A 15,168-nucleotide genomic window follows, 5' to 3' on the forward strand; every position below is an offset into this window, starting at 1 on the left:
CAGGTACTGGGAGGTGAAGAAGCTTGCACAGGATAGAGTAGCATGGATAGTTGCATCAAACCAGTCTCAGGACTGAAGACAACAACAACAACAACAACAACAACAAACAACAAACAACTATCATTTGGGGAATTAAGCAAGCTTTGTAACTGAATTGATGATTTCTTGGTATGCAGAACATAGAATGTTATCTCGGATGGATAGTCATCAACAGATGTAGAATTAACATCACGTGTGCCTCAAGAATGAGAGTTGGAACTTTTTGCTGTTCTTGTTGTGTATTAATGACCTTCCAGACAATATTAATAATAATGTTGGGCCTTTCACTGATTATGCAGGTATCTATAATTAAGTACTGTCTGGAAGAAGCTGCATAAATATTCAACCAGATCTTGATAAGATTTCAAAGTGGTGTAAGTACTGGAAACCTAGCTTAAACGTTCAGAAATGTAAAATTGCACATGTCACAAAATGAAAAAAAAAATGAAGTATCCTATGAATACAACATTAATGTGAATAGAGGATATTGAACAAATACATGGAAGGGCAGCACAAATGGTTACATGCTTGTTTAACACATGGCAGAGTGTCACGAAGATGTTAAAAGAGCTTAACTGGCATACTGTTTAGGATAGGCACTATCTATTCCACGAAAGCCTAAGTAGAAAGTTTCAAGAACAAACTTGAAGTGGTGAATCTAAGAATCTAGAACAATCCCCTATGCATCACTCTCACAGGGGTCATGAAGACAAAGTTAGAAACATTACTGTTTGTACAGAGCCATTCAAGCAATAATTCTTCTGACGCTCCATACATAAATGGAATGGGAAAGGTCGTAATGACTGGTACAATGGGATGTACTCTCTACTGTCCACTTCATAGTGGTTTGCAGAGTAAGCTCACATGATGAGGGAGGGAACAGCTTGTGATCTTACAAAATGAACAATTTCAGAATGGTTATACATGAATTTGAACATCACTTCTTTAAATGCAACAGCATTGTGTTAACCACTGTGGCACCTTACTGTCTTCTGCAAACAACAAATTTTTTTCAGGTAGACCAGTAAAGATATCCATTTACAGTGCTCAATTAACTGACGAACACAGTCAGACAAATATGTTACTTTCGTAGATTTGTAAAAGCTTTCGACACAGTTGACAAGAGTATTCTAATACAACACATTAAAACTGTCTGGATAACCTCAAAATCTCAAAGTAGCACAAAGTCTGAACAATAATACAGTTGTGATGATAAACACTAGCTATTGATTTTTAGCTTCTATCTAGATTAACAGAGGAGTGAGACAGTATTGTAGTTTGCACTAAACTGCTTACCTGGCACAAAATGTACTGGCCAGGCATAGACCAGCAGGTTGAGCATCTTGTTCATTGCTGTTCTCAGTCTGAACAGCAGCAGGGGGCACCTCGCCAGATGCTCTCTTCCTGGCCGACACCCTCCTGCTAGTGGGAGTGATTTCATGTCGAATTTGTAGGTTCCTTCTTGGTTGCTATCTAGCTGATTTTCATCAATGTGTGCTCAAACTTTCTATATGTGGTCAACTGTCAGTGCATGAGTGCAGAAGTTACAGCTGACAATGGACCGCACTTCCATTTCCAGGTTTTCAGTGAGTTATGCCACTGCAATGGCCTTCACCAGCTGCTGTCACCTTCTTTCCACCCCCAGTCAAATGGTGAGGCCTACAGGTTCATGTGCACGTTCAAGACACACATGCATGAACACGTGGCTGAAGCTTCTCCAGTAGAGCCCCACATTTATTTTTTTTTTTAATTAATTTCATACAGGTAAACTCCGACAGGGGAAAAGAGTGCAGTGGAACTCCTCTATGGGTGTCAGCCCTGCACACTGCCTCTCCACATCATTCTGCCATTGCCTGTGGGGCCATCTCCTGAACTATCTCCCTGCTTCCAGCAGGGCACCCCCAGGCTGCCAGGATAGGTGGATTTCGACAGTCATCCAGCGGCAACTAGGCTGCTGTGTATTCACTCTGAACATGGGGACTGGACAGTGATGCACCATCAAAAATCAGCTGCACCTGCAACGGGGGAACCTGCTGTCCCCTCCTCCGGACCCCTCCAACATCACTGCCAATCTTAGTTTCTCCAGTCACACCCTCTGCCTTCAGAGTCTTCACCCTGTGTGACACCCATGACTCCCACACCTCCAACTTCCCCTCTTCATACGCCACCCACAAAGGCCCAAATAGCAGCAGAGAGCCAGGCTGCAGTACTGGCCTCGCTGGTGCTGTCACTGCAACCAATTTTCCCTTCTGGCCTTATGGTGATGTCTGTGCCGACCAGGAGCTGGTGAAGCCAGAGGACTATTCGACATGACCAACACTATCAGACTGGTTCGGGGCACTGCCAGGATCACTGGCCAGACATGGGTTGCAGTGCCAAGAAGTAGCTCTTCACTCGCCCATGGACAAAGGTGTGTGGTAACCCACCAGACTATCAACTAGGCATTGGGAACCAGCTCACATCTCCAACAGCAGCTGCTAGGATGAGACATGGTGGCTGAGTGACAGTGCATGACAATTGCGCAGGTACATTCACACTCAGCGCCACCTGCCACACACATCTATGTAGACAATCATAGTCTTGTGCTCACTCTCATTCTGATTTGGCTACCCATGAAATTCACCCATGTTTGTAACTGTCTTGTCAAGTGGTACCCCAAAGATTGTGCTCATTGTCAAACCTGGCACTCATAAAACTGTTCTAGAAGTGACCATGTGTTTTTATGTTGTGTGTTACAACAACACGTATTCTAAACTTATGCCTTTCATTGATAGTCTACATTTTGACAACACAGAGACAAACACATAGTTTGCATTGGCCGAACTTCCCCGAATGGGGCCTCCCGGCGAACAATGCCATACGATCATTTCCATTAATTTTGTCTTACAAATACTCTCTCATTCCCATCATATAATCACAGCAAGCATTGACAACACTGTTGCATGAAACATTATGTACCCGACTGGCCTCTATCTAGACTTTAGAAGGTAGGAGACGAGGTACTGGCAGCAGTAAAGCTGTGAGGACGGGGCGTGAGTCGTGCTTGGGTAGCTCAGCTCAGTTGGTAGAGCACTTGCCCGCGAAAGGCAAAGGTCCCGAGTTCGAGTCTCGGTCCGGCACACAGTTTTAATCTGCCAGGAAGTTTCATATCAGCGCACACTCCGCTGCAGAGTGAAAATCTCATTCTGGAATTTTGTCTTCCTTTCCTTCTTTGCTTACCATCAAAGCCAGCCATCTGTGGTATCACTATTATTAATAATAATCACCACCATAACAATAATAATAATAATAATAATAATAATCACAATGCCACAAATATAGAAAACATCACATACATTCAGCAACAGAAAGATTCACATTAAGCAGAAAGGAAGGAGGAAGGGGATTTATCGATATAAAAAACCTACATTATGGACAGGTAGACAATTTAAGAAAATTCTTTCTAGAACAAGCAGAAACTAGCAAAATACACAAAGCAATCACTCATATAAATACATCGGCTACACCACTGCAAATTCATAACCACCTCTACAACCCTTTAGATCACATAACATCAACAAATACGAAGAAATAAATTGGAAAAAGAACACACTACATGGCAAGCACCCGTATCATCTAACACAGCCACACATCGATCAAGATGCATCCAACACATGGCTAAGAAAAGGCAATATATACAGTGAGATGGAAGGATTCATGATTGCAATACAGGATCAAACAATAAACACCAGATATTACAGCAAGCATATTATTAAAGATCCCAATACCACAACAGATAAATGCAGACTTTGCAAACAACAAATAGAAACAGTAGATCACATCACAAGCGGATGTACAATACTAGCAAATACAGAATACCCCAGAAGACATGACAATGTAGCAAAAATAATACATCAACAGCTTGCCTTACAACATAAACTTATAAAACAACACATTCCCACATACAAGTATGCACCACAAAGTGTACTGGAGAATGATGAATTCAAATTATACTGGAACAGAACCATTATAACACATAAAACAACACCACATAACAAACCTGACATCATACTCACCAATAAAAAGAAGAAATTAACACAACTAATCGAAATATCCATACCCAATACAACAAATATACAAAAGAAAACAGGAGAAAAAATTGAAAAATACATCCAACTGGCTGAGGAAGTCAAGGACATGTGGCATCAGGATAAAGTTGACATTATACCAATTATACTATCAACTACAGGAGTCATACCACACAATATCCACCAGTACCTCAATGCAATACAGCTACATCCAAACTTATATGTACAACTACAGAAATCTGTAATTATTGATACATGTTCAATTACCCGAAAGTTCCTAAATGCAATATAACACGTACCATACAGTTAAAAGGAAGTGACGCTTGATCAAGGTCCGCGTCACTTTCCATTTTTAACCAGACTTAACGTCTGAGAAAGTAAAGAAATAATAATAATAATAATAATAATAATAATAATAATAATAATAATAATAATAATAATGCATCACAACCACCACTGGTACAGGGTGTTTCAAAAATGACCGGTATATTTGAAATGGCAATAAAAACTAAACGAGCAGCGATAGAAATACACCGTTTGTTGCAATATGCTTGGGACAACAGTACATTTTCAGGCAGACAAACTTTCGAAATTACAGTAGTTACAATTTTCAACAACAGATGGCACTGCGGTCTGGGATCTCTATAGTACGATATTTTCCACATATCCACCATGCGTAGCAATAATATGGCGTAGTCTCTGAATGAAATTACCCGAAACCTTTGACAATGTGTCTGGCGGAATGGCTTCACATGCAGATGAGATGTACTGCTTCAGCTGTTCAATTGTTTCTGGATTCTGGCGGTACACCTGGTCTTTCACGTGTCCCCACAGAAAGAAGTCACAGGGGTTCATGTCTGGCAAATAGGGAGGCCAATCCACGCCGCCTCCTGTATGTTTCGGATAGCCCAAAGCAATCACACGATCATCGAAATATTCATTCAGGAAATTAAAGACGTCGGCCGTGCGATGTGGCCGGGCACCATCTTGCATAAACCACGAGGTGTTCGCAGTGTCGTCTAAGGCAGTTTGTACCGCCACAAATTCACGAAGAATGTCCAGATAGCGTGATGCAGTAATTGTTTCGGATATGAAAAATGGGCCAATGATTCCTTTGGAAGAAATGGTGGCCCAGACCAGTACTTTTTGAGGATGCAGGGACGATGGGACTGCAACATGGGGCTTTTCGGTTCCCCATATGCGCCAGTTCTGTTTATTGACGAAGCCGTCCAGGTAAAAATAAGCTTCGTCAGTAAACCAAATGCTGCCCACATGCATATCGCCGTCATCAATCCTGTGCACTATATCGTTAGCGAATGTCTCTCGTGCAGCAATGGTAGCGGCACTGAGGGGTTGCCGCGTTTGAATTTTGTATGGATAGAGGTGTAAACTCTGGCGCATGAGACGATACATGGACGTTGGCGTCATTTGGACCGCAGCTGCAACACGGCGAACGGAAATCCGAGGCCGCTGTTGGATCACCTGCTGCACTAGCTGCGTGTTGCCCTCTGTGGTTGCCGTACACGGTCGCCCTACCTTTCCAGCACGTTCATCCGTCATGTTCCCAGTCCGTTGAAATTTTTCAAACAGATCCTTTATTGTATCGCTTTTCGGTCCTTTGGTTACATTAAACCTCCGTTGAAAACTTCGTCTTGTTGCAACAACACTGTGTTCTAGGCGGTGGAATTCCAACACCAGAAAAATCCTCTGTTCTAAGGAATAAACCATGCTGTCTACAGCACACTTGCACGTTCTGAACAGCACACGCTTACAGCAGAAAGACGACGTACAGAATGGCGCACCCACAGACTGCGTTGTCTTCTATATCTTTCACATCACTTGCAGCGCCATCTGTTGTTGAAAATTGTAACTACTGTAATTTCGAAAGTTTGTCCGCCTGAAAATGTACTGTTGTCCCAAGCATATTGCAACAAACGGTGTATTTCTATCGCTGCTCGTTTAGTTTTTATTGCCGTTTCAAATATACCGGTCATTTTTGAAACACCCTGTATCATTATCAGGGATAACAGTTTCACGTAAACAATGAGAGATGGGGGGGGGGGGGGGGGGGTGTATTTCTACATATGAGCAGCAATGAAATTTATAATCTTGGTTGTCACAAATACTTGGCTGTTTCTTCCAAATAAGTCAGGATTTCTGAAGTGGTGGTTAGGGTGGGACCTCGTAGCACAGTTGAAATTGCTGCGAGTGTAATGAGTTGCACCGATCTTTATAATTTCGATTGTCACAATTCACTATTACTTCTGAATATGTTGTGATTTCAGTGGTTGTGGTTGGATTTGAGAACACAACTGTTTTTTTCTGAATACACAGAGAACTTCACATCTATACTGATATGGGAATGTGACAATCTTTAACAGCTTACACATCTTCTCTCATTCCCATCATATAATCACAGAAAGCATTGACAACACTGTTGCATGAAACATGTATGTACATGACTGGCTTCTATCTAGACTTTTACATCTCCTGCAGGAATGTCTACTATTGTTGAGAATTTGTCCAATTTCGAAGTCTATTCAATTTTACCCTACAAATGAAAAGGCGGTTAACTCAGAAAAAGATTTAGTTGCAATTTCTTTTTCATTGCTATGAAAATAGTCAAGTTTTACTTTTGCTAATGTGTAATACATTTTGGTAAAATCAATGTTACATTTCACTCAACAGAGCTATTACTTTTTTTGAAAACTTTCTCCGATCAATACAGGAAAAAGCTAACAATTTATTGTTAAAAAGGGAACAGTGTCTCCACAGTGTAAGGATGTTCGAATAAATTCTAATTTCCTTGATGTGAAGTCATGGAGCTTGTCCTCTCAACATCTTTGGCAGGTGCAACAGTGGCCAGTCTATGTTACGTGGCAGACAAACACCACTCTGCTGTAGTGCTCGCTGGTCTCACATGCAGTTAAATAAACAAAAGAAACCAAATCCTTGCGAAAAAATTAAATATATGAAACAAAAGTCCATTAAAACAAATCATTGCCAAATTAGACATTGCCAGTGTTACACCAGTGGCAGCAGTACGAACTTTGGAGTCAGCAATTTTTTGACAATACACAACCTTTCTGAATTCTTCAAAATAAATCTTCACATAACCTCAATTACCAATGCTTTACCTGTAAATGTAAGACAACCCCTACATTAATTTATTTCTCAATGTGATCACTTGGTAGCATAATTCGGGGGAAAAGTCTCTTCTTATAATCAGGTATATACAGCATTTTAAAGAACTATTGACAGAAAATAGGGAAGAATTTCTGGATGCAATGAATAGTGAAATAGACACACCAGAAAATAATGAATGCTGTTTTTGGACACAGAAATAGCAAAATATTCAATCAAATCTTTAAAGAATGATAAGAACTACAGCAACTGGTGGAATCCTAACAGAGCTGTTGAAATATGGTATAGATAAATTAAGTGAACTTCTGAGAGTTCTTTTTAAATGGTGAGGTCATCCTGGAAGATTAGAAAGTAGGGTTTATATAAATAATTCATAAGGAGGAGGGAAAAATGATGAGTATAAGAATTATACAGGCATAACTGTGACTAATATATTTAGCAGATTTGCTCAAGACTTACTAAAAGTTTTTAAAGACAGAATTTAAGGAATAAGAGGCCGAAGAACAACCTGGCTTCAGTGCAGGATGATCAATCACTTATTTTGTTTGTAACAAATACTTGAAAAAATCCAAAATAGCCCCTACATTTGTAGGCACAGACAAAGCCTATGATAATATCTTTCTGCAGTTTGTGGAAGTCATCAGATATTAATTATGAAAGGAATTAAGAACCTATACAAAAACTCTAAAGCAAGAGCAAAAATACAAAACTTTTTCTCACCTGGATTTAAGATGACATCGGGGATGTAGCACAGAGCATAACTTAATCATAGCTAACACTTGGTTTAAAAATCATGAAAGAAGTCTTACATGTGGAAGAGGCCTGGAGACACTGGAAGGTTTCAGATAGATTATATAGTGGTAAGACAGAGATTTAGGAACAAGCTTTGAAATTGTAGGACATTTCCAGGGGCAGTTGTGGACTCTGACCACAATCTATTGGTTATGAACTGTAGATTAAAACTGAAGAAACTGCAAAAAAGGTGAGAATTTAAGGAGATGGGGCGTGGATAAACTGACAGAACCAGAGGTTGTAGAGTTTCAAGGAGAACATTACGGAACGATTCACAAGAATGAGGGAAAGAAATACAGTAGAAGAAGAATGGGTAGCTTTGAGAGATGAAATTGTAAAGGCAGCACAGGATCAAGTAGGTAAAATGATGAGGACTAGTGAAAACCCTTGGGTAACAGAAGAGATAACAAACTTAATTGATGAAAGGAGAACATACAAATATGCAGTAAATGAAGTAGGAAGAAAGGAATACAAACGCCTCAAAAATGAGATCGACAGGAAGCGCAAAATGGCTAAACAGGGATGGCTAGAGGACAAATGTAAGGATGTAGGAGCATATATCACTACTGGCAAGATAGATACTGCCTACAGGAAAATTAGAGAGACCTCTGGAAAAAGAGAACCACCTGTACGAATATCAAGAGCTCAGATACAGAACCAGTTCTAAGTGAAAAAGGGAAAGCAGAAAGGTGGAAGGAGTATATAAAGAGTCTATACAAGGGTGATGTACTTGAGGGTGATGATATGGAAATGAAAGAGGATGTAGATAAAAGATGAGAAGGGAGATATACTGCATGAAGAATTTGGCAGAGCACTGTCGAAACAAGGCCCAGGAGTAGACAGCATTCCTTTAGAGCTACTGATAGCCTTGGGAGAGCCAGCTCTGACAAAACTCTACCATCTGGTGAGAAAGATGTGCGAGACAGGCGAAATACCCTCAGACTTCAAGATGACTATAATAATTCCAGTCCCAAAGAAAGCAGGTGTGAAAATTACCAAACTAACAGTTTAACAAGTCACAGCTGCAAAATAATAACACAGATTCTTTACAGACGAATGGAAAAACTGGCAGAAGCAGACCTTGGAGAGGATCAGTTTGGATTCTGCAGAAATGTTGGAACAAGTGAGGCAATACTGACCCTATGACTTATCTTAGAAGATAGATTAAGGAAAGGCAAACCTACATTTCTAGCATTTGTAGACTTCGAGAAGACTTTTGACAATGTTGATTGGAATACTCTCTTTCAAATTCTGAAGGTGGCAAGGATCAAATACAGGGAGCAAAAGGCTATTTACAATTTGTACAGAAACCAGATGGCCGTTACAAGAGTCGAGGGGCATGAAAGAAAGCAGTGGTTGGGAAGGGAATGAAACAGGGTTGTAGCCTATCCTCGATGTTATTCAATCTGTATGTTGAGCAAGCAGTAAAGGAAACAAAAGAAAAGATCAGATTAGGTATTAAAATCCATGGAGAAGAAATAAAAACTTTGAGGTTCGTCGATGACATTGTAATTCTGTCAGAGACAGCAAAGGACTTGTAAGAGCCATTGAACAGAATGGACAGTGTCTTGAAAGAAGGATATAAGATAAACATCAACAAAAGCAAAATGAGGCTAATGGAATGTAGTCGTATTAAGTCGGATGATGCTGAGGGAATTGGATCAGGAAATGAGACACTTAAAGTAGTAAAGGAGTATTGCTATTTGGGGAGCAAAATAACTGATGATGGTCGAAGTAGAGAGAATATAAAATGTAGACTGGCAATGGTCAGAAAAGTGTTTCTGAGGATGAGAAATTTGTTAACATCGAGTATAGATTTAAGTGTCAGGAAGTCTTTTCTGAAAGTATTTGTATGGAGTGTAGCCATGTATGGAAGTGAAACATGGATGATAACTGGTTTGGACAAGAAGAGAATAGCAGCTTTTGAAATGTGGTGCAACAGAGGAATTCTGGGTAGATCACATACCTAATGAGATGGTACTGAATAGATTTGGGGAGAAGAGGAATTTGTGGCACAAATTGACTAGAAGAAGGGATCTGTTGGCAGGACATGTTCTGAGGCATCAAGAGATCACCAATTTAGTATTGGAAGGCAATGTGGAGGGTAAAAATCTTAGAGGGAGACCAATAGATGAATACACTAAGCAGATTGAGAAGGATGTAGGTTGCAATAGTTACTTGGAGATGATGAAGCTTGCGCAGGATAGATTAGCATGAAGGGCTGCATCAAACTAACACACATGAAACCACTCTCATATAAACATTATATGAGCTCACTATCAGGGCGATTTCATGGATGTACAAAGTTGCTCAACTGCTTTTGGAGTAAACACTATTGAAAGTTTAACAGTAAATTGCTCTGTGATGCAGAATGAACCCGTAATGAAACAAAATGTTTACCATATATAGTGTTAAAATGGTGTGTGTATTTGTATAGCTAAACACTTGCACTTTCACTGCATTTCTATTGCCCTTGGCAGTGTGAAAAATTAAGGCTATAGCAATACACAATACATGAGTTGTTATCTTTTACTCTTGGATCCAGCTGTCCTCTATAAAGGAAGATCATCTCCTACTCCACATAACTTGATTGCTTGAATAATTAATACACACCCTTAAGACTGATGACACAGTTTCAGTGAAGTTGAAAGAATTTCCTTCTTTGATCCCATGGTGCTATGTTTATGCTGCAATAGGCCAAGGACCTCTCTCTATTGAGATACATAATTAAACTTCCTGGAAGTTTAATACTGTGTGCCAGAGTGAGACTCACACTTGGAACCTTTGACTTTTGAGGGCAAGTGCTTTACTAACTGAGCTACCCAAGCATGACTCATGACTCTTCCTCACACCTTTACTTCTGCCAGTATCCCATCTCCTGTGAGGACACATTGTGAGTCATGTCTGGGTAGCTCAGTTGGTAGAGCACTTGCCCACGAAAGGCTAGGGTCTCGAGTTTGAGACTCAGTTCAGTCTGGCGCACAGTTTCAATCTGTCAGGATGTTTCACATCAGTGCACACTCCACCGCAGAGTGAAAATTTCGTTCTGGAGGTACTTAATGTCTGCCTTAATCGACTGAGGCAACATGTGAGCCTTTATCGACTGAGGCAACATAAGTGAATAAAAGATAAGTATAAATATTTTTTGTCTTCTTCCCAAATGATTCTTCATAACATGTTCAGTGTCAGATTTAGTAACTCCACCACAAACGCAAATGGAAGATATGGTCACGTCGATATGTACAACACTGTCCATGTATGGCAAGGTCACCTACACAGAAGATATCACATGCTGGTTATGTGAGCTTGTGTAGTGGGCAAAGATAAGGATGCCCCAAAATAGACTCGCTTCAGCTGTACAAGTGAATTATAACTACTGATGCAGTTTACTTGGATCTATTCAGACTTGCACAGCGCTTTGACTGATGGGTGTGAGTTTTGCACCATCACTGGACTTAATACAACTTTGCTCGATATTATATGAAATAGTAGTGCGTAGATTTACACCAGTTTAAATCAGGAACTACTGGATATTAAATCCTATCTGGGAATACGACTTATATTAATTTCCATCAAGATCTATTATAGTTTGGTTTCATAGGCTAAGAGACAATTTTAATCTGTTGTTACAGTGGGTTATTTGTGTCCAATAAATGTTTTTAGCCCTAAAGTGGGGATCAAATCATGAGGAAATTGTCAGCTTCCCATTCTTTCTTCAGTGTGAGGATATCTATATGCATTACATACAAATGTTTGTAACATACTGAAACTGTAGAGTGCTATGAAATTCTGATGTTATGGAGTATTAACCTAAATTTTTTAAGAACATGGTTGTATGATGTGTTCACTTCAAAAAACAGCACATTAAATACAGATTTCACGAATCCCTGTAAGCCAGTATCACTCTGCAAGCTGGGTTATTAACTCTGCTTCAAACATATTTTTAACCATAGGTAGTATGAAACAAGTATTACATGAAAAGCAAAAATTAAGTGTGGTCACATATTTTAACCCTATGGTGCACTTGTCCACTGCAGTGGACACCTATTAATGTTGCTTCTTTGGCTTTGCAGTGGACAGCTGCACCACACGGTTAAAACTGAAAATCAAGCAGTATAAAACATCAAATCAAGTGACCACAGCTTTGAAAACAATTGTCTACTGTTTTCATTCAATGAATTACATAAAAAACTTTTAATCAATGCACACAACAACATAATAGCCTTTAATCAGTATCTCACATATACAACAAATACTTTTTAATTGATATACAAAAAGTTCCAGCATCATAGTTGAATTTGAGCCTTTATCTAGAAAACAGCATGCAATCAACTTACCTTATTGTAAAACAAAACACCAAATATAGCCATCATCATGCCAAAAACATTTGTCAGTGTCACTGGGTTGCCCAACACAAACAGAGATGATGCAATGACAAAAATGCGCTTGGAGGCACTCGCTACAGCATATGTCAGAGGAGTAACAAGTGATAAAACACTGAAAGCTATGATGTTCTGTAACCAGTTTAGAACTCCATCGATGAACAACAGAGAGAGGACAGTTGTGTTATCTCCACTGATCTGTAACAAAGTACAAATACCTGTGTCATTTTTTCATTTGTATACTTATTCTCACAGCGACATTCACCTCCTTTAAATGAATCAGAATTAACTCTCCCTTTAACAGCCTTAAAAGACCAAAGAGGTTATGACTCATTACACTGACTTTATTGTGTGACTGCTTCCAATTGTGTCAAGAACTACAGTCAAATATTACTGCAAAGATAATACCTACACACAATACATTCCATAATTTCATAATACTTAAACAGATTTACATCTGAACCCCCATTCTGAGCCATCTGGCATTAACTGTGGAAAATCTATGTATAAGCTCAAATTTCTCTGATTGGATATTCATGATTTTTTGTGAAATAACTCTTACTGAAATATGTATTAATGCCATTTTAACAATATTCCTCTGTGATGTAGAGCAGATCTATTGCTAAATCTGCAATTCTGCTGTAACTAGTTTTATGTCATTAATCCTGTTAACTACTCGGGATGCAAACTTCATATATACAGGGTGATTCAAAAAGAATACCACAACTTTAAAAATGTGTATTTAATGAAAGAAACATAATATGACTTTCTGTTATACATCATTACAAAGAATATTTAAAAATGTTTTTTTTCACTCAAAAACAAGTTCAGAGATGTTCAATATGGCCCCCTCCAGATACTCGAGCAATATCAACCCGATACTCCAACTCGTTCCACACTCTCTGTAGCATATCAGGCGTAACAGTTTGGATAGCTGCTGTTATTTCTCGTTTCAAATCATCAATGGTGGCTGGGAGAGGTGGCCGAAACACCATATCCTTAACATACCCCCATAAGAAAAAATCGCAGGGGGTAAGATCAGGGCTTCTTGGAGGCTTTCATCACTCGTTCTCGGCCGTCCAGAACTTTTCCCTTTGCACAAACACCCATTCTCTGTAAACTGTTTATACCAACGTTTAATACACCACCTATCAGGAGGTTTAACACCATACTTCGTTAGAAATGCACGCTGAACAACTGTCGTCGATTCACTTCTGCCGTACTCAATAACACAAAAAGCTTTCTGTTGAGCGGTCGCCATCTTAGCATCAACTGACGCTGACGCCTAGTCAACAGCGCCTCAAGCGAACAAATGTACAACTAAATGAAACTTTATAGCTCCCTTAATTCGCCGACAGATAGTGCTTAGCTCTGCCTTTTGTCGTTGCAGAGTTTTAAATTCCTAAAGTTGTGGTATTCTTTTTGAATCACCCTGTATTATGGAATCTACTGATTCAGTAATGGGTCTAGCCATCTATTTACACACAATATGTCACATTTGCTTGTGATGAGAGTCAACTGATAGCCATTACATCAAATGTTGATCCTCAGTAGACCTTCCTGCATTTTGCTACAATTCCTGATATAGTAACATCTGTAAACAGTAACAGCAGTTTATAGTGATATAACTCTTCCTCAGCATACACCAAAACTTCTTTCACATCATCTGCTTAATCTCCACTGCAAGCAATGTAACAAGTTATATTTGGAAAAGCTTTTTTTTTTTTTAAATCCAGTCATTGTGTTAACGTATGTTTTACTCATCATCATGTGGTTTGTATGATGTGAAAAAGTTTTTCAGTGACCACTACAAATCACGAATGCTTCTTAACTTCCTTATTTAATAAAGCAACATGTTTCAAGGTACAAGCCTCATCTTCAGGCTATAATAATGGCAATACAAACAACATTGGGCAAAGTATACATTGATATTAAACTTTTTCATTACGGTTTTGGCATGTGCTGCAGCCATAGTGGGGAGAATGCGTTAGATCACCTAACATGATGAAATATTCACTTCATTTGTCGGTCGGCTGTTTATATAAAAACAATATGATATGCCTGCTTTCAAAAGTTAAAAACCATGTCTTCAGATGTTGTATGATACCTCTCTAGAAAGCAAATTCTTCATTTACTAATATACTTATGCTAGCAATACTATGCATCACAAAATACCCGAGTCCTCTCAGAAGGTTTCAATTTTTTCAGCTGATGACTCCAGACAAAATACTAATCCTCAAGTATTAGTAGCCAAAGTATTTTTAAGAAGTTACTCAAAACAGAGAACCTTCAACCAATCAGACTTTATGTGATGAAATACAGTCTGATGTTTTGCTTCTCTCACTACTGATGCAGAAGGTTGTTCCATTTCATATCATTCCCAAGCAAGGAAGATTAGGACTTAATCTCCCATCAAAGGCAAGGTAATTAGAGATGGTGAACATGTTACATTTGAGAAGGGAATCAGCCGTGTCTCTTCCAAAGGAAACATCTCGACATTTTCCTCAAGTTGTTTAGAAAAGTTGGAGAAAAACTAAATCTGGATGGTCAGAAGGGGATTTGAACCACCATTCTCTCGAATGTGAGTCTAGTGTTTTACGAATGTGCCACAGTGATTGGTTGAATCAAAGTAATAGGTCTTGTACAGGGTGTGTGTGTGTCCAATTTTGAAACATGCGTAACTTAGTTTATGTGCAACATACAGCATACGCAGAAAGAATATTACATCATTACAGGTGGAAACA

The 15,168-nt window shown here is 39.2% G+C and overlaps 1 protein-coding gene across 1 annotated transcript in view; it reads right to left on the reverse strand.

Annotated features, from left to right (window-relative positions):
• Positions 1-15,168, reverse strand: part of LOC124721329 (solute carrier family 35 member E1 homolog) — an 82,057-nt gene that overhangs the window by 19,652 nt on the left and 47,237 nt on the right. Inside the window, exon 5 of the mRNA XM_047246242.1 lies at positions 12,380-12,622. Coding sequence (XP_047102198.1) covers positions 12,380-12,622 — 243 coding nt within the window. The remainder of the gene's footprint in view (positions 1-12,379; positions 12,623-15,168) is intronic.

This window comes from Schistocerca piceifrons, chromosome X (genome assembly GCF_021461385.2).
Source record: "Schistocerca piceifrons isolate TAMUIC-IGC-003096 chromosome X, iqSchPice1.1, whole genome shotgun sequence".
Classification (NCBI taxonomy): Eukaryota; Metazoa; Arthropoda; class Insecta; order Orthoptera; family Acrididae; genus Schistocerca; species Schistocerca piceifrons.